A 19,097-nucleotide genomic window follows, 5' to 3' on the forward strand; every position below is an offset into this window, starting at 1 on the left:
TTTTTAAAGGTTTATATGTAAGCTGGACTAATCAGGGATTATTTTGTATTTGCTTCTGTAAATTCCTAGGGGCACTACTAATCTAGAACATTAAAATTTTTTTTTTTTTTTTTTGGTACTGGGGATTGAACTTGGGTCCTTGCACTTAAGGCAGGTAGTGGAAACACTGTGAGCTAAATCCCTGGCCCTAAAAAATTTTTTTTTACATTAGACTTTTAAGATAATTAAAGATTAACATGGACAACTAAAGATTAATATCGATAATTGAAAATTAACATCTATCATTTCTTCCTTTAACAAATGGTTATTACTGTATCTAAATTTAAAAAAATTTTTTTTGAGACAGGGTCATGCTACGTAGTTTGGGCTGTCCTTGAACTAGTGATCCTCCTGAGTGCTGGGATTACAGGCATGCACCACCATGCCTGGTTTAAATCTTGAAATAAAGTAGACTACTTCTTATTTGTCTGTATTAGTAATACAAAAAGATCCGAGGTGCCCTTTCCCCAGTTTAGTCAATGATAATGTCTTGCAAACTATAGTATATCATCATAACCATCAATTGACCTTATACATTTTGAGTATATTCTTGTATAGTGAGAGTTTTATAATTTGTTAATTTAGTATTTTGCCTATGAATGTTCTTTTGAAGTGCCATTTGTTGAAAAACCTCTTTCCTCCACAGCATTTCTTTCCTTCTTCATTTAAAATCTATTAGAGGACCGGGGATTTAGCTCAGTAGTTCCACCACCTGCCTGGCAAGCTCAAGGACCCGAGTTCGATCCCTGGTACCAAAAAAAAAAAAAAAAAAAAAAAAAAAGAAAGAAATAATAATAATAATCTATTAGACACATTTTTAGGACTATTTCTGGCTTTCCTGCTCTGTTGTAGGGAAATATCTATCTTTCTGTCTTTAACAAACAGATTTCATTACTGTTATTGTACCTCTACAGTAAGTCTTGAAATCAGGTAGACTGATTCTTACTATGTTTATGCTTTTTCCATATTGTTTTGGCTCTTCAAATTCTTTTGCTATTCTACATAAATTCTGGAATGATACTGTCTATGCCTTCCAAAATCTTACTGGTATCTTGACAGAAAATACATTCAGCTTGTATTCCAATATGGGGAGAATTGACATCTTTACTATTTCACATCTTCCAACCCATGCATGTGATATGTTTCTCCATTATTTACATCTAATCTGATTTCTTTAATCACATTTTTAGTTATCAGCACACAAAAAACATACACATTTTGCTAGATATATGTCTATTTCATTTTTGCTTTGTTTTTGAGACAGGGTTCTGCTATGTAGTCTAGGCTGCTCTTGAACTCACTACGTAGACCAAACTAGCATTGAACTTGCAGCAATCCTGCCTCACCCTCCCACTTTACCTCCCAATATTGGGATTACATGTGTGCATCGCCATGCCTGGCTATCACTGATTCTTTGAGTGAGCATAAGTGATACTTCATTTGGTACATAATCATTGTATCTGCAACACTGGGACAACTTAATATCTTCCTTTGTGATACACATAATTTTTTATTTCTTATTGTGCTGATTAGAGCTTCTAGCACCATACTGATGTAACAGGTGAGAGCACATAATCTTGTTTGGATTTCAATCTTGGGAGGCAAGGGTTCAGCCTTCTACTAGCTGTAGCTCTTTGGTAGATGATAATTGTTAGTTGAAAATGTCTCCTGTTATCCATCATTTTACAAGAATGCTTTATTATTATGGATGTTGACTGTAGTCAAATGAATTCTCTGCATTAACTGATGCAGAAATTTGATAATGTGTTTTTGTTATGTGATAAATTATATTAACTGATTTTCAAATATTGAACCATTCTTTCATCTCTAGAATACATACCCCAGGTAGTATTTTATAATTTGATATGTCTCTGAATTCTATTTGCTAATATTTTACACACTAAAGATTTTTTCATCTAAATTCATCAGTATTGGTATATAGTCTACTTGTCTCTCTCCTCTTCCCTCCCTCCTCCCTCCCTTACTTTCCCTTCCCTTCCCTTCCCTGTCTTTGGTGTGATATCAGTATAATACTAGATCTATAAAATGAATCAGGGAGTGTTTCTTCAAATTCTGTTTTGCAGGAGAGAGCATGTAGAACTGAAATTAATCCTTTAACATTTGTTGGAATTCTTGAGTGGAACCATCTGGACCGGAAGAGATTTCTCTTGGGGAAGTTTTTTTTTTTTTAATTATCAAGTCAATTTTCTTATCCATTATTGGTCATGAACATGTATTTCATTCTGGGTGAATAGCAGTAGTTTGGTCTAAGGAACTGGTCTATTTCACCTGAAACATCAAATTTCTGCATATAGAGTTGGTTCCTTTATAATCTTTTAAGGGTCTGAAGTGCTAGCCCTTGTTGTAATCTCAGTGTCAGTAAATTGTCTTTTTTTATAAAAATCAGTTTTGCTAGAAGTTTGTTGATTTTATTGATCATTCAAAGAAACACCATTACATTGATTTTGCTGTATTGTTTTTATGTTTATGATTTCATTGATTTTGCTGAGATGGCAGGCGTGAGCCACCATCCCCCATGAGGCTGGATTTTTTTTTTAACCTCTTTTAATTGCTCCCTGGAATGTCTGCAGGTGGAGGTACAAGTTTAGCTTCTCTGCTTGGTCTCTGTGGCCATCACACTGGGTATTTCTTAGTCTCATGTGCAAGGGTGGAAATTCTAGCTGCCGAGAAGGTCTTCACTGATGACTGCTTGGATAGGAGGAACTGGAGAACTGCTTACTATGCTCCGCGTGGCCTCTCCTGACACCATGGTGAGAGTGTTTTCATGGCTTCATTATTATTACTGGATGGTTGCAAAAGTCCTGATTCTGTAGCCGAGCTCCTTTGTCTTCACCCCAGGCTGCGGTGGTGGGGAAGCCTGTTGCTGTCACTTGCAGGTAGAAGTTCAGGCTCTTATGCGGTCTCTACTGACACCCTGGCAGGAGGTGGGACACTCGTGGCCCATCAGTGAAGATAAAATTTCTGGCTCTCTACGTGTCCTTCTCTGATATTATCCTGAAGTGGGGAACTTCAGGTGCCTTTTACAACCACGGATTTGAGCTCTTCACTCAGCCTTTGCTGCTGCTGCTGCTGCTGCTGCTGCTGCTGCTGCTGCTGCTGCTGCTGGGGCTACCACCATTTGGCTACAGTAGAGGAGCTGAAAGTTTATCCTGTTAAACTGCCCCTTTCTGATCCCTGAATACAGGGGCAGGCTTTTGTTGGGGATTGTTTTGTCTGCACTTGTTAGTGTTTCCAGATGGCCAACTTCTTCAGTTCTAAGTGTGGGACATAAGGGTCAGAAAGAAAACCCAGGGAACTTTAGCACCTTATTGTTTATTGGATTCTGAGTCCCCTCATTGGTCTGTCTTTTTCTCTCCACCTTCCAGTCTTTTTATGTTTGTTTTCTATCTAGCGTCCAGCCTTTTTGTGTATTCAGCAGAAGGAATAGGGAAGAGTATATCTACTCCATTTTCCTAGAAGTGGAGATATAACATTGAATTTTATCGTTTTCTTCCTTACTGAAAAGCTTGGATTCCAGATTCTTAACTCATAGCATGTTCAGGGAGGTCAGATGATTTTTATATGGCATTCAATCAATTGAGAAAGAAACACTTAAAATTGGAACTAGCGTCGAATTTTGTGAAGGAAAAGTGTTATTCATGGCTAGTGCAAACATGTCCTGTGGGAACAAAAGTTAAAGAGAAGAAAGTGTAGGGAATTATGCCTAATATTGATTATCCCCAAAGCAGGCTGTAAAGAGTTTTAACCCCACAACTGGCTTTTTTTGAGAAGTGAGTCTGGCCAAAGCCTATGTGCAAAGGTCAGAGTAATTTACATGCAAATTTTGTTCCCATAATTAAAACCTTCTACATAGAAGGACAGGTTCTAATTACAGCCATATGTTTTGTCTATTCTGTTCCTAATCTGAGAGTGCTTTGTCATGTTCTTTACAAGCCTTGCTTGCATTGGTATCCATAGTAATTGCACAATTGTACATCCTTGTACATAGTTCCACCATAATTAATCTTCCACATAGAAGGACAGGTTCTAATTACAGCCATATGTTTTGTCTATTCTGTTCCTAATCTGAGAGTGCTTTGTCATGTTCTTTACAAGCCTTGTTTGCATTGGTATCCATAGTAATTGCACAATTGTTCATCCTTGTACATAGTTCCCCCTTTGCACATAATTTACCTTTACTCCATTTGATTGCCGACAAAAGTCAGTGGCTTGGACTGACAGGTTCCTTTGCTGGATGAGCAGCATGGGTCATCTTCTCAGTTTCTCTGTCTCTTTAGTTCTGTCTTTTGTTTTTTTTCTCAGCCTTGCACTGTAGCACCGAGCAGGAGATCGGAATCTACTGCAGAGGTCTCTGATAGAAAGGGAGATAACAGTGACAATATGCAAAGAACATTTATCTGTATGCCTTCTCTGCAACAGTGGAGAAGTACATGAATTTGGGCATATGTAGAGTAAGTCTCTTATTTTGCCAAAAAAATTGTATTATCTAGTTTAGTAACTCAGAAAATATTTGGACATATTAAATGAATTTTGTATGAATAGTATAATTACTAGAAGGTATAGGAATGATATGACAACTTCAGATGTAGGTATTTAAAATTCTTTAAGTTTTTCCATGTTCAAATTAAGGTAAGTAATAAAAGTTTTTATTTCATAGCAAAGTATTTTTGGGGGGATTAAAATTTTTTATTAATATTATAATATTACTTTGATAGCTTTTGTTTCCTTTTATTAAATGATATTATATTGAAAAGTAAAATTTTTTTTACTTGTGCAGCAATTTATTCTGTATTTAATATTTTCATGAGCTAATCTCTCATGGAAATTTTTTTTTCTTTTTTTTGGTACCGGGGACTGAACTTGGGCCCTTGCTCTTTGGAGGCAGGTGCCAGAACCACTGAGCTACATCCTCAGCCCTCACAGAAACCTTTTCAGTAACTATAAACTCTATCAGTTTTGTTGTATACAAAGCTAGGTTCATCCTTGCTTGTCTGAGTTACAGTGGACCCTTGAGTTCTGACCAATCTGACAGATGAACAACTTGAATTATGACCAGAATTTTAGTTTTAGTTTTACGCACTGAATCTTGAGTTACTTCCTGAACACTGGCTGCTTGTGCTTCCAGATGGTCTCAGATACAGATTTAACCCTTAAAGAGTTCTGGAAGGTACATGACAGCATCCTTTCCTGTGTGGGGTTGTTTGAGAAGTCCTGGGCCAATGTCTCTCTTCTGGCACTGAGATCTGCCTGGAAGAATGTGTGGCCTGAAATTATACAGCAGGGAGTCTTTGAAAGCAACTAACCAACTTGAATTACAACCAGCTCTTGGGAACAAACTGAGTTTGTAAGTCAAGAGTCCACTGTATTTTGACAGTTAACAATAATGATCATAATAAAAAGATAAGTTGAGGAGAATAGCACACCATATAAATGCTATTTGGAGGTGCAGTGTCCTTTGAGGGTCATGGAAAGCCCACTGCTTCAAAATATACCCTTAAATATTTCTTTGAGTGAAATTCCAAATTCCAGTTATTTTTTCACAGTGCAATCCTTTTGGGGAGGTAGGTACTGAGGATCAAACTCAGGACCTTACACTTGTGAGGCACCACTGAGCTAAATCCCAGGCCCAGTGCAGCTCTTAATTAGGAGGAGTAAGCCATTAACAGTCACAGAAAACTTCATTCCAATCGGATTTTTAAAGGTTTTACTGGTCCATGTTCACAGTACACAATGTTCACATTTCTTGTGTGGAGTTGGTACAGGGACGTAACACATCTTAATTCCTTTTCACCCCCTTCCCCTCCCTCCCTTCCTCTTTCTCCATTTGTTGATCCCCTTCCCACTTAAGGAAGATCTATCTCTCAATTAGATCTTTAAATTAAGCAAGGATCCCAAAAGAAGGAGACACAAGACAAGTGAGCATGGGGCTGCAGAAGACTCCTGGTTTCTTTCCCTTGCCTCTGCTCTATGCCATGACCAGTTCCTCCCCGACACTGAACAAGGGTGTGAGGGGCGATCGGCCCGGCCCCGCACCATTCCACTTTGTACTGACAGAAGGAGAAAGCTACTGGGGAGGCACTAACAGGAGAAACCATAGACCACACGAGATAAAGAATGCGGAGAAGACTCCCAGCTGCTGGGAGGAGGCGTTTGGCCAGAATTTAAAAGCAGCCATTTAAATTTGCTTTTTTTTTTTTGTATTGCTGCAGACATCTATAATTACCAAAAGGCTCATCCATGAGTTTTCCCAGTAGAACCACAGTTGGTTGTACGATCTGCTGTGAACAGAAGTTTCTCAGGAGGGTTGGCTTCTCTCCGGGAGGTGTGGGGACCCCACCTCATTTGTAATGATCAGTGCAGGGCTGACAGCCATCGTCAGAGCCATGTAAGGAGAGGTCTCCTGAGACTTCTAGAAAAGGTTTCTTTAATCTGAAAAAAGAGTCATAAAGAAAGAAATGCTCTCTTTGTGCCTCTGGCTGTGACTTTGATGAAAGGCTTGGACCAGCAGCAGGCTTTTCACCATGAGCCTAAGATGAAGCCAGCATGCATGATGTCATAAGCCACTCAGTTCACCTTTATTTTTTTTCAGTTTCTTAAATTGATAAAAAAATTAAATATATTTATCATGTATAATATGATGTTTCAAAGTATAGTTCAAAATAGAACTAATATATGCATGTACCATTTTTTGGTGTCCTGAGAACAACTGAAATCTACTATCCTAGTGATCTTTAAGAATACACTGTTATCTTCCTCCTCAAACTCTCGTAACCACCACCCCATTCTCTGATTTTGAGTTCAACTTCTTTTTACATGCACAGAGGTGAGAACATTTGGTATTTGTTTTTCTGTGTCCTGTTTATTTCACTTAACATGCTGTTCTCTAAACTCATCCTGCCTGTTACAAGAATTTCCTTCTTCTTCAGGGCTGAATAGTATACTGTTGCATATGCAGTTGTATACACAGACCATATTTTCTTTATCTGTTCATATGTTGATAGATAAACTTAGCTTTTTGATAATCCATTATGTGGAAAGTATGTGATTTTTATTGATGTTAGTACAGCAACAGCTTATGTATCTCTCAGCTGCACCTAAATTAGCTGTAAAGTATTGAATGACAGCCTTGTTTATTGACTAAAATCATAGTACATCTACTCCAAAAAAGGAGGAAACAAGGCATACAGATAACTTGACATTAAATATCAAAATAACCAAGAAAGGAATTGGCATTATGAATGCAATTCTCGCAATTTCCCATTTTAATTATTTTGGGTAAAAATGTCCCCAAATCTTATGAGAAAGAAAAAAAGATGTTACAGTAAAATCAGGAATGTACACTTAGGCTTCAGTGTGCCGGGTTTCCTATTCTCCAACAAGAATCACAGCCCTGTACAGTTTTCCGTGGGGTTCATCACAGTCTGCTACGCTTGTGACTGAAATATAACTGGCCACCTGCGATGGGTCCAGTCTACTGTCCACCAGGGACCGCCCTCCCGCTCCAGATGAAGCCACCTACTGACAGTGCTCTAGGCTCTGTGTGGGGATCTGAAGTCACTGAAGGTGTGAGAGTGCCAGGCCTGAGAAACGGGATCGTTCAGGGTTGAAAGCCCAAAGGTGCAGTGTGACTGCAAAATCAGCAGCAGACTCTGCAAGCACGCCCTGGGAAACGAGCAACTGTGGTGAACCCGGGCAGAAACAATGAGGTCAAACAACACTTTGGACACATACTGTGTTCTCACATAAGTTAAAATCATTAGCTGAGTTAAGGGCAAACTGAGACTGTCAAAATAAGATTTATAAGGTACATAGCTATATTTCCATAAAGCCAAAAATATACCACATAGATAACATTGTAGTAATCATCAATTGCTTTGGAAACAGAAATAAATTGAAAATATTTCTACCAAAAAATGTATACTAACCCAACAGATTTCCTTCCTCAGTGTTTCCTAAGAAAAAGTAGCCTCCTCAAAACAGGTTTCCAAAGGGCTCACAGTACTTTCTCCTGCTGGCCCATGGCCAATGCCTTGCACTAAGAAAATACCAGAACTCTTCATCCATTCATGGTCACAGCCAGATTTTCAAGCCTTCATTTTTTCCACAGGTGAAAGCTTTTATTTTTCTAGGACACAAGGAAGAAATCGTTGTAAGTCTAGAAGAAACCACAACTCTTGTTGTTAGGAAAGTTCTAAGTGATTATTTTGATCTGAGGTACGTGTCTATGCTGGATATTAGTGTTAGTTAATACATGTGTGTACTTTCAATTTATTCTTAACTAAGCACAATGAGAATATTTCCAGCCTACCTGTCAGTAACATGGCTCAGTTCAGAAGATTCTCCTAAGATATAATTATTGGTTGGGCTTTTTTCTAGTAGACCCTGGAACTGTCACATACTGTGACAGAGCAAATTCCCCATGTCCCTGGTCCTAGGTACATAGTTCTACATTTTTTTTTGGTGCCGGGGATTGAACTCGGGTCCTTGCGCTTGCAAGGCAGGCCACCAAACCACTGAGCTAGATCCCTGGTCCCCATAGTTCTACATTTAAAATGAAGGAATAATACTGATACATAACATACTGAAGAAGCTAAAACAACTAGAAAATAGAAAATAAAATATACTGGAAGAAAATATAATACAGACTTCATTATGAGTGACAATTACACTTTGCTGTGAAAGAGAAAAACCAAGTATCTGTTATGTTTTAAAAATGAAAGATAAAGTGGATGATACTGAGAGGCATTTCGGGAAACATAAAGTGAATCTGATGACATTTTCTTTCCAAATTCATAAAAGAATTAGTAAAAAAAAATCTGTCAGTGAAAACTGGATTTAAGATTTTAAAAATAGTTTTTAAAAATTCTGAGCTTTATCTTTTTTTCCTATCTCACATTGTCAATTATCTCATTAGGAAAAGGGCTAAAGGTGTAGGGAAAGTGGGAAGGGTAGAGGAAAAGTAATAAGGGAAAAGAAAAAAATATGAGAAAATGAAAAAATGGAAACAAAGTGTTTGTAGATGGGGAAGGGAGGAGCAGGTGAAGGGAGGGCAGGGACAAGGGGAAAAAATGAGAACCAAGACCTATCATGTAAAGGTACAAGATCCCAATAATGAATGTAACTGTATTGTATACCTAAAATGTACCAATAAACTCAATTTTTAAAAAATTCTGAGCTTTGAAGTTTAGCCTGTTATAAAATAGGTTACATTTTGTGCACACACACACACACACACACACACACACACGTAATTTTTAGATGGAGAGATGGGGAACTAAATTATCACTTCCATTATGGAAATTCTGTTAGAAAATTATGAAAAAAAAGGCTTCAAAAAGATACTTCACAGAAAGTAAAAGATCTTCAATGAAGCCACTGAACAATTGTCCATATGATAAAAGATCTTTCTATCACATCAAAGATCAATTAATTCAAACTTTGAAGGCTTGTAAGGACTTTTTCATAGCCCTTTAGCTAAGTCACAACATCAAAGTCACTGCCAAATTTGTCATTTTAGCATGAATTGTCTCAAAGGACATCCAAATTCAACAAGAAATTTAGTCAATACATATCTTAAATATGGAACTTGTGGCATAGATATTTTTAAATATTTTATGTCTGAAAATTTTATTTCTCTTGCACTAGAGAGTGTTCCAGCTATGTTAATCAAGAGTCCAGTTTTACTGGAATTTTAAAACAAGAAACACAATTCTCTTTCTGCTTTGTTTTTTATCTGTGATATGACTGAAATTATCTATGTCCAGTTTTCTGAGCAAACTATGAAAACTGTCAAAAATGCAGTGAAAATCCTTCAATGCAGATGGTATGAATTATGGAAATATTTTTGAAAGTGCTGACAGAATTAGAGGACAGTGAATTCAATAATCATGTGTCTGTCAATGTTGGGTAAGTTGAGGAAGAGTTGCAAAAAGATTTACTTTACTATAACTCCAATTCAAAATTAAAACTTTGGATGATATAAATCAATAATAATAATTATACACATTATTTAACATGAGCCAATATAATGAAGCTATTAATTATTGAACATTACTGAAATTTCTTATAGAAACTACAGGAAAAATTTGAAGAACGCTTTGTTCACATTGGTAAAATTGAGAGTAGACTTTCTACTGACACAAAACTCTCTTGAATTCAGTTTTGGTAATACTGAGTTAGCAAAACAGTGAATGTACTTGACTTTGAATCTGATTTGTATTTCCTTCAAGTTAAATCAATTACTATTATTATTTTTGCATTATTGAGGATTGAACCCAGGTAAGCCACATTCCAAGCCCTTTTAGTATTTTTTTGAGGCCCTTGTGCTTGCAAGGCAGGTGGTGGAATCACTGAGCTAAATCCCCAGCCCCCTTTTAGTATTTTTATTTTGAGACAAAGCCTTACTAAATTTTGCAGACTGGTCTCAAACTTGAGATCCATCTGCCTCAGCCTCCTGAGTAGCTGGGATTATAGGCGTGTGGCACCACACCTGGCAAGTTAAATCAATTCTAAAAAAAAAAAAGAACAAGTTTTTTCAATTTAGATGCATATAGTCAAAGGTATGTTATTTTTGTACTTGATTCAACTTTTGAAAAAATTTTATGTATGTTTGGAACAATTTAGATATATAAAACTGTTTCTGAGTTGTAGATTTTATGAAATCTAAGTAGATCAAATAGAATGAAGTTAGTGACCTGACTGAGATGAGCTGTAGTTGTAAAATACACACCTGATTTGAAAAACAGTGCAGAAAACGAATTTATAATACAAGTACCTTGATCATTTTTGTTGTTTAGGTGTTGAAATGGTAAATTTTAGACATATTAGGCTAGATAAAACGTATTATTAAAATTAATTTTACCTATTTCTTTCTAACATAGTTTCTAGAAAGTTTTGAATTACACGTATTGTACACAGAATAGAATTTTATTTCCATTGAGCAGGTCTGTTCTAGTTTATGGCTGGCTCCATGTGAAACATGAAGTGTTATGAAAGACTTTTGGTTAATCTGCTTTAACAATTGGTTACTTTGAAAACGCCCTTTTCTTCTGTTACAAAGAGGAGCTAACTGAATAAAGAAATAAAGCTAACAAGTTTTAACAAAGGCTCTTCTGTTTACTGGCTTTAGGACCTTTGTCAGTTTCATTAACATCTTCAGAATATATAGGGAAAATAAGTTTACTTGTAGAATTCTTATGGGCACTAAATATAGAAAAGCAGGTAATATACTCAGCATAGTGCTAAGCACATAGTTATCCCTAAAGCTGTGGTTAATGATTAGAACTATAAGTCAATAAGAAGCCTAACTAAGAAGTGATCAAAAGAATAAAGAGGAGGCAATGGGTTGTCAACATGTTTTAAAATGGAGATTAAATATAACAGTATGACAGAGGAGAAAGAAAGATAGGGTAATTCCCAAGTTTCTGCCTTTCAGGTAATGAAGGTGGAAGATTAAATCTATGGGGAAAATTATGAATTCAGTTTTTAAAATGTCGAGCCATTAGGTGACTAGAAATTTAAGAGGAGATGATATCAGGAGGAAAATCCAGGTTTGGAGCTAAGATGATCAGGCTGAACTGTCAACAGAGAATTAGAATTCACAGCTAAAAGAGGTGAGGTAGAACTATTACGAGGTGTAAAAGAAATTGAGATTCAATATAAGAAGGCAGCTAGATCAGGTGTGGTGGTACACACCTGTAATCCCAGCATGGGCTGTTAGGATTTATATCAATATGCCCCCACTGAGCCCGATATGCATACAGATGGGGCTTATGGGAAGTGGCTGGATCATGGGTGATTCTGGATTAGTCCACTTAATGATTTTAGCATAGTTCTAGGTGTGGATGGTGGACTTATTGAAGAGGGAAGACTCACCCTGGGTGTGGGTGGCACCAGTCAATAGGCTTAGTAGCCTGGAGGGAATAAAAAGGGAAAGGAGGAAGGCTTCTCTTGATTCCTGCCTGTCATGACACAGACTGTTTCTCCTCTGCCATGCCACCCTCCCTTGGAGCCAGCCAACTAAAACTGTTACAAACTGTGAGCTAAAATAAACCTTTCTTCCTTTTAACTTATGGGTGTTAGGTATTTTGTCCCAGTAATGAGCAAGTAACAGAGTCTGAGGCAGGAGGACCACGACCATGAATCTGAGGCCAGCCTGAACTATGTAGGGAGACAGTCTCAAAAACAAATCAACACAAACTCCCAAAGACAGCTAGCTAAGGAAGGAAATGTGGGTACACTAACACCTAAGAGGAGAAAGAGAAAGCTCGAGTGAGTAAATCAGAACAGCTTAAGAAGAAAAATACAAAAGACGGAATAAAAACTAAGAAAGGATGAATTTCTCAGCAGGCCCCAAAAGTTGTGAAAGGAAAAAAAAAAACAAACAAAACAACAAAGGATATACTCACCAAGGCTTCCTTCCCCACATCCCAAGTCAGAGCGATTAGGAACCTGTAACAGTGAACCAACTGATAGGTAACATTTTACTGCAGTCTGACATTATAAAGTTAAAAATGTGTGCCCAGGATTGACGATGGTTATGTCTCCCTTTCAAGTCATGGGAAAAATCTGTGGTCTCACTGAGGTAGAGTTGTGCTGGGGAGTCTAAAGCTGGGCAGAAAGTGAAAAAGGTAATAAAAATCCAGGGCTAAAATGTTGAGCAAAATATTTCCTAAAAAGAGAGGACATGCACAGAACAGAGAGCTCAAAATGATGTCCAGCTTATGGGTGATGGGTGGACTGAGCAGATAAGTACTATTTTCAATTCTTCACCTGAATCTGGAGCTTCTTGGAGGCCAACCTGAAGACGCTATTCTCAACACTCCTGAATACACCTGTGCACAGCCAATCAAAAGACACTGTTTCTAATCCTTCCTTTACATCTGAAGAGAGGCCAGGTAAATTTTGGATAGGACAGTTTAGTTTATTTTGGAATGAGGCCAAGTGAGTTTTGGTAGGACAAATATCCCAAAGCCTATTGCATGAAATGGAAATTGATCCAGATATTTTGGATACTAAAAACCCCCTTCATTTCCGCCTCAGGGATGCTATGAGCTCTTCCCTGGCCTGCTTTGGTCCTGCAGAAATGCTTTTTTTCCTGCCTTCCATAGATGTATAGCCTTAGTGCCTTTTCTGTGTCTTGTTCAGTATTCAGAACACGAAGGACCTGAACAAGTGGATCTCCAGCAGCGTTTGTCACAAATAGTATATTGACAGGAGTAAAAATGAGAAAAATAATAAAAAGCCAGAAGACCCTGTTTTCAGCTGTTAAACTAAATGTGAATGATCTGAATTCTGTTCAATGATAGATAAACTGTCAGGTTAAGTGAAACATTTTTAAAAACATTATAAATTATTTAGAAACATAATTGCAATGAAATTATTTCATAAAAGGCCTCCTCAGTTTCTTTATCTTATCCTTTGGTGAGTAAATAGAATTCAGACCCAGTGATGGTGATCAATGGAGAGGATACAGAAATGGAAATATTTAATCAGAAAACATGTATAGTATTTTCTGTATCATACCTAGTGCAGCAAGTTCAGTGGCTTAGCAAATTATAGGATTAACGTAAAATTTCTCTAAACTTATTTTTAATTAATTTGTTGACTAAATCGGGTGTAAGAGATCAAATTCTTACAGAAGACTTTTTATGCAATACTGTACCTTAAGATTGTAAAGCTACTGTTTATATTCGGAGTCATTGTGATACGGATGAACACTGAGGAGGAATTAAGAAGATAATCTTATAAAGAAGAAAATATGTACATTTAAAAATTTGACCATAAACTGATTTATCAAAATTCCTCAGTATCAGAATGATTAGCATCACTGACCTCTATTGTAAGTCCTTGAAACAGACCATATCTTCTTCACGACTGTCCCCCTTTGCACTACAATGTCTAACACCGCTGTAATGAAAGGCGGTAAGAACACAATAAATTTGTCATGAACAGTTATGTCAAATAATTTATTTTTCTTATGTTCTTTGCATAACATTAAGTTGCTTTCAAATGTTTATTTCCCTTGAAGAGTAGTACAGATATTTATACATTATCCTAAATAATCAAACTTGTTAAAATTTGGGGTCAGTAAAAATTTAATTAGATCATCAGCTCATTGAATTAAGTTGCAGGTACAAAATGGCACTTGAGATAAGGTCTAAAACTAAAATAAAGAACTGAAGTTAACTGATACCTGAGGGACAAAAAACAGTAGGTTAAGAGTTGTTCACACTGATAAAAGGGACTGACTACAAAAAGGTACTGCAATCCTGAAGTTCATGTGCTAATTCACATGCAATCAAATCATATAAAATGAGGATAAATGGACAGAAATAAAAAAATAGGAGACAACCATATACTGTAAGGTGCAATATACAGTGAGTACAGAAAAAACGTTATGGTTTTCACTTTTAAAATATAGCTATAAATTGATGTAATATGTTTAAGTCCAAGGAATATTTTAAAATATTGGTTACTAGTTCGTGCCGCAATCGGGGTTCCGGCCTCTTCCCAAGGCCCTACACAGACAGGCCAGTTCCCGCCTCGCTCGGTGGTGGATCCCCGTCTCCAGCCCCTTCCTTGCCCCGCTGTCCTGGAGGTCTGTCGCACCCCGGGGCAGGATCAGGCTACTGCACAGGCTTCCCGGCCACAGTTTTCACTGAACGTATTAGCAACAACCGATCACCCACGTCCCCTTTAGGGCCCCGCAGGAGGCTCGGAGTAGGGTTTTCACTTCGAAGCCGGGGATCGTTTCCCTGCTGCAAGGGGATCACCATTTCCTCGGCTTGCTTGGCCGGGACCAGGGCCAGGGATCGCAGACTCCTGGCAGTTTAAGGAACTCCAGGGCCGCCAGTCGCACAAGCGATAACCGCTGCCAAGGGCTCAGGGAGGACGCACTCCGGGTCCGCGGGAGCAATTTATGCAGCTGCCCCATTGGAAGTGCAGGGGCCGCGTCGAGCTCAAAGCTTTCAGCAAGGAGCGCCGGGGCTGCATTTGGCGCCGCTGTCCTATTGGATACCTCGCCCATCCCTGCGCCTATCAGGCGACCCGGAGAGCAAAGGACCGCCCATCTGACGCAGGCCCTCCAGCCCAATGGGAAGCCGTAAGCGGGCTCACCTCATTTGCATAGGAATTAATACAAATAGAGGCAGCAGGTTCTACCGCTTAGAAACAGCCGCACACACTTCTGTAAAGTTATTTCTGAGTAGGACGCAGGAAGCCAGGTGACGGTTGTCTAGGTAACACTGGCTATGCTCACCCCGTGCACTTACTAGGCCAAACGTACGGCTCTGAGGCCTCCTCCTGAGGCCTAACGCTTCCTTCGTCTCGGTTTCTACTTACCTAATTCACAGCAGTTGCCCCGCTGCAAAGCTCCCCATTCCCGTAAGTCAGAACGCAGTACTTAAACTACTACACCACACCCGAAGCTGGGGTTCAGTGTTTACAGCCCTTTCTCGACGTTTTGGGGGCCCTGAAAAGGGCCTTTGGGAGTGTGGGGGTACGCTGGGGCGCGGCTCAGCCGCCGAAGCCGTAGAGGGTGCGGCCCTGGCGTTTGAGCGCATACACCACATCCATGGCCGTGACGGTCTTGCGCTTGGCGTGCTCGGTGTAGGTCACCGCGTCGCGGATCACATTCTCCAGGAACACCTTGAGCACTCCTCGGGTCTCCTCGTAAATGAGCCCGGAAATGCGCTTGACTCCCCCGCGGCGGGCAAGACGGCGAATTGCAGGCTTTGTAATGCCCTGGATGTTGTCCCGCAAGACCTTCCGGTGGCGCTTAGCACCTCCTTTACCGAGCCCTTTTCCTCCTTTACCGCGCCCAGACATTCTCTCCTCCTCCACAGCACAACAAAAAGCAGAAAAGAAACAAATGTGGCAAAGAGACTGAGGACCAGAATATATATACTCTTGGAGCGGACCTGTTTGAAAACTAGAAGAAAGTGGGCGGAGCTCTAGGCCCCACCCCTGGAGAGTTTCCGGGCAGTTGTTAAGCAGTGCGCAAAACAAAACCGGTTTTGTTTTGTTTTATGCGTCTTTTGAAAAAAAAAATTCCAGCCCTAACCCTAAGAAAAACAAAACAGAACAAAAAAAACAACAAAACTTTTTTTTTTGCGGTAAATTTGAAGGCCTGACAATAGTATATTTGAAAGCTTAAGCAATATGAGAGGATAGAATTTTTTCTCACCTCTGAAATACAAAGCCCACCCTATGCTGTTATTCTCACCGTTTCTGTGACTCTTTCCCTCTCAACACATACTTATTCCGGTTTTGTTTTGTTGTTTCACAAATGGAACATGTACTCCTATCATAGCATGTGTGAAGTAAATGAAAATCAGTAGAAACGCTTTATAGCTCATTAGGTCTTAGGTCAAGGCAATTATCTTACAGATTCTCACGTGTGGATCTTTTAAAATAAAGTTTGGGTAGAGTGGAAATATTTTAATAGTTTTCCCCTGGTTTTGTGGCCCTTCCTGAACATTCTTTCAATAACTCTCGTCTTCCCGCTCCTCACCTCACCCCTCCTCTTCCCTTGTAGCTGCTTCTGTGAAATCTGCAGATTTACCTGTCTCTTCTCCCTCTGATTCTGGAATTGCATTCTGTATTTGCTCTTGAAGCCCGTAACTGTTTCTATACTTATGGAGTTGAATTAGTGTAAATTTCTTACATCGCACTATCTGAGATCTCACATCTTCCACTTAAAGATTCAAAGTTTTTGTAAAACAATCGAACCGTGGCTTCAAATACAGATTATACTGCATTCCTTTCCCTCAAACAGATCCTTCAACAAAAACGAAAGTTTCCATGAACTGTCACTGTACTTGTAGACAGCTTCGCAAAAGGTTTTATTTCCTTAAAAGGAAACAGTATATAGGACATAATTCACAATTCCTTCTCAGGTACTTAGTTAGTATTTTAAAGAATGAATATTTTAGTAAATTCAGCCTTTTCCCCCTATTCTTGAAGATAAGCCTGTCTATAGCAGAAATGCATATGGTAAAAATTTATTGTTTCTAAATGCTGTAATTTATACTTGTTTCAATTCTTGCTCATTTCTATAACTCAAAAAGCCTGCTCCTCACTCCCTTTCTCTCGCCCCCTCTTTTTCTTCCTTCCTTCCTTCCTTCCTTCCTTCCTTCCTTCCTTCCTTCCTTCCTTCCTTCCTCCCTTTTCCTCTTTCTTTTCTTAAGAGTTCTAGGCACACTGGTTATTCTTCCTTCTCCTTCCTTCCTTCCTTCCTTCCTTCCTTCCTTCCTTCCTTCCTTCCTCCCTTTTCCTCTTTCTTTTCTTAAGAGTTCTAGGCACACTGGTTAGGAGAAAATCCTGAATCAAATTTTACTATATGTTTGAAAAATCCGTGGCTCAAGTTAGGCTCCCATTACTTACAAGAATGAAACAAACAAACAAAAATGTCCAACATAATAATTATTTAAACTGTTTTAAGAATTTCTTGTGATATAGGCAAAATTTGAAGCTTTTTTACAGAATTCATTCCAGGAACATTTAGTTGAAATTTGCGTCGGATTTTTATGTCCATTTGTTCAGTATATCTAAGAGCTATTAGATGTTTACTAACATGCTTAATCTTCAAAGCACTTTGAGATAGGTATAGAAGTTAAACAGTTACTGAAAGACAGCTGATTAGTGGTAAAGCCAGGATTTGGAATCGATAGAGTAGTCTGTCTGGGGGTGGGGGGCGGGTATCGTCAACGATGTCAATGTACTATTTCTCAGCTTCAAAGACACTGACCCCACAGGTGGGCAGTAAGGACATACAATGATACCTAATCTTTACTAAATCGAGGAGTGAAATTTGTTTCACTTTTAAATAAATACTAAAAACCACACAAAATATTGTTTAATGGGTAAGTTTAACATTACTCGCATAGCAATGTAACTGTGTAATAGGAGGAAATGTTAAGGAAATGAAAGTATCTCAATGAATTAGTAGAAAGTAATTTCTAATTTAAAAACTTTATTTTGTTTCAGATGCTACATAAGTTGCTTCCATTCTGCCTCTGGGCCCATCTACAAGGTGATGTTCAGGGTCCCTTGCTGGGAACGTGAGCTGTGGCGTGGTGATGACCAGGGAGCAAGCCAAGGCCAAGACCTCAAGATTCAGGGAGCTGTGCCTGCAGCCTCTCGCAAGGAATCCAGTAGCTCTTTTCCAGCCCACAACCTGAGATGAGAGATGCTAAATTTCGGCTAAGCGAGCTTGTCCTTTTCATCAGTACAGAAAGTATTCCTGTCTTGTCTACCACTCATTGCCCAGCATTACAAGAGACTTTCTTTAAATCTTCTTTTTCGAAGAGCGAGCTAGAACGTTGAAACCTCAGCTTCCATTAAATTCATTCCAGCCCTAGGCGCTGTAATTCATATAGGTGGCTATGTAAATAAGAGCTAGAAATTTGCACCTTTGATTGGGCAGAGTGGAGGAGGCGGGTCCTATATTGGCCCTCTCATTGGGAGAGAAACCTGCCAATCATTACCAAGGCTGTTGCAGCGCCCAACTGGACGGCGCTGCCTAGTGGCCGTAGGAGAGTTTGGAGGAGCTGTTCCGGTGTGGTCCGCGACTTCCCAGTACCGAGGATCCTCGCTTCTCTTTCATCTGGCTGGAGTTGTAGGCGAGAAGTAAACATGTCCGGTCGTGGAAAGCAGGGCGGCAAAGTGCGGGCAAAGGCTAAGTCCCGCTCCTCCCGCGCGGGCCTGCAGTTCCCAGTGGGCCGAGTGCATCGGCTGCTGCGGAAAGGCAACTACGCCGAGCGCGTGGGCGCCGGCGCCCCGGTGTACCTGGCGGCTGTGCTCGAGTACCTGACTGCCGAGATCCTTGAGCTGGCGGGCAACGCTGCGCGCGACAACAAGAAGACACGGATCATCCCGCGCCACCTGCAGCTGGCCATCCGCAACGACGAGGAGCTGAACAAGCTGCTGGGGAAAGTGACTATCGCGCAGGGCGGCGTGCTGCCTAACATCCAGGCCGTGCTGCTGCCCAAGAAGACGGAGAGCCAGAAGGTGAAAAGCAAGTGACCCCGCCGCCG

The 19,097-nt window shown here is 39.5% G+C and overlaps 2 protein-coding genes across 5 annotated transcripts; one reads left to right on the plus strand and one right to left on the minus strand.

Moving 5' to 3' along the window:
- Positions 1–4,125: 4,125 nt before the first annotated feature.
- On the minus strand, positions 4,126–15,961 carry LOC104872242 (histone H4). 4 transcript variants are annotated; one of them, XM_033766267.1, is made up of 6 exons: positions 15,403–15,961; positions 13,894–13,968; positions 12,468–12,510; positions 7,986–8,185; positions 6,284–6,489; positions 4,126–4,411 (listed from the first exon to the last, which is right to left on the minus strand). In XM_033766267.1, the coding sequence occupies exon 1, from the start codon at positions 15,886–15,888 to the stop codon at positions 15,577–15,579; it is 312 nt and encodes a 103-aa protein (XP_033622158.1). In that variant the 5' UTR covers positions 15,889–15,961; the 3' UTR covers positions 4,126–4,411; positions 6,284–6,489; positions 7,986–8,185; positions 12,468–12,510; positions 13,894–13,968; positions 15,403–15,576. The 4 variants fall into 4 exon arrangements, 3 of the variants coding, with proteins under 3 accessions (XP_033622158.1, XP_033622159.1, XP_033622160.1); XR_004518141.1 differs by lacking the exons at positions 13,894–13,968; positions 15,403–15,961 and having other exon boundaries at positions 12,468–13,382; XM_033766268.1 differs by lacking the exons at positions 12,468–12,510; positions 13,894–13,968.
- Positions 15,962–18,549: 2,588 nt separating this feature from the next.
- On the plus strand, positions 18,550–19,091 carry LOC104872244 (histone H2A.J). The gene has a single exon (XM_010638422.3). It carries the CDS (start codon positions 18,697–18,699, stop codon positions 19,084–19,086), a length of 390 nt encoding a protein of 129 aa, XP_010636724.1. The 5' UTR covers positions 18,550–18,696; the 3' UTR covers positions 19,087–19,091.
- Positions 19,092–19,097: the final 6 nt, after the last annotated feature.

This window comes from Fukomys damarensis, unplaced genomic scaffold (assembly GCF_012274545.1).
Source record: "Fukomys damarensis isolate Sample0158 unplaced genomic scaffold, DMR_v1.0_HiC HiC_scaffold_19, whole genome shotgun sequence".
NCBI lineage: Eukaryota > Metazoa > Chordata > Mammalia > Rodentia > Bathyergidae > Fukomys > Fukomys damarensis.

Bases quoted from the DNA above. Each gene is read 5' to 3' on its own strand.
- LOC104872242 (XM_033766268.1), bottom strand. From the start codon at position 15,888: ATGTCTGGGCGCGGTAAAGGAGGAAAAGGGCTCGGTAAAGGAGGTGCT.
- LOC104872244 (XM_010638422.3), top strand. From the start codon at position 18,697: ATGTCCGGTCGTGGAAAGCAGGGCGGCAAAGTGCGGGCAAAGGCTAAG.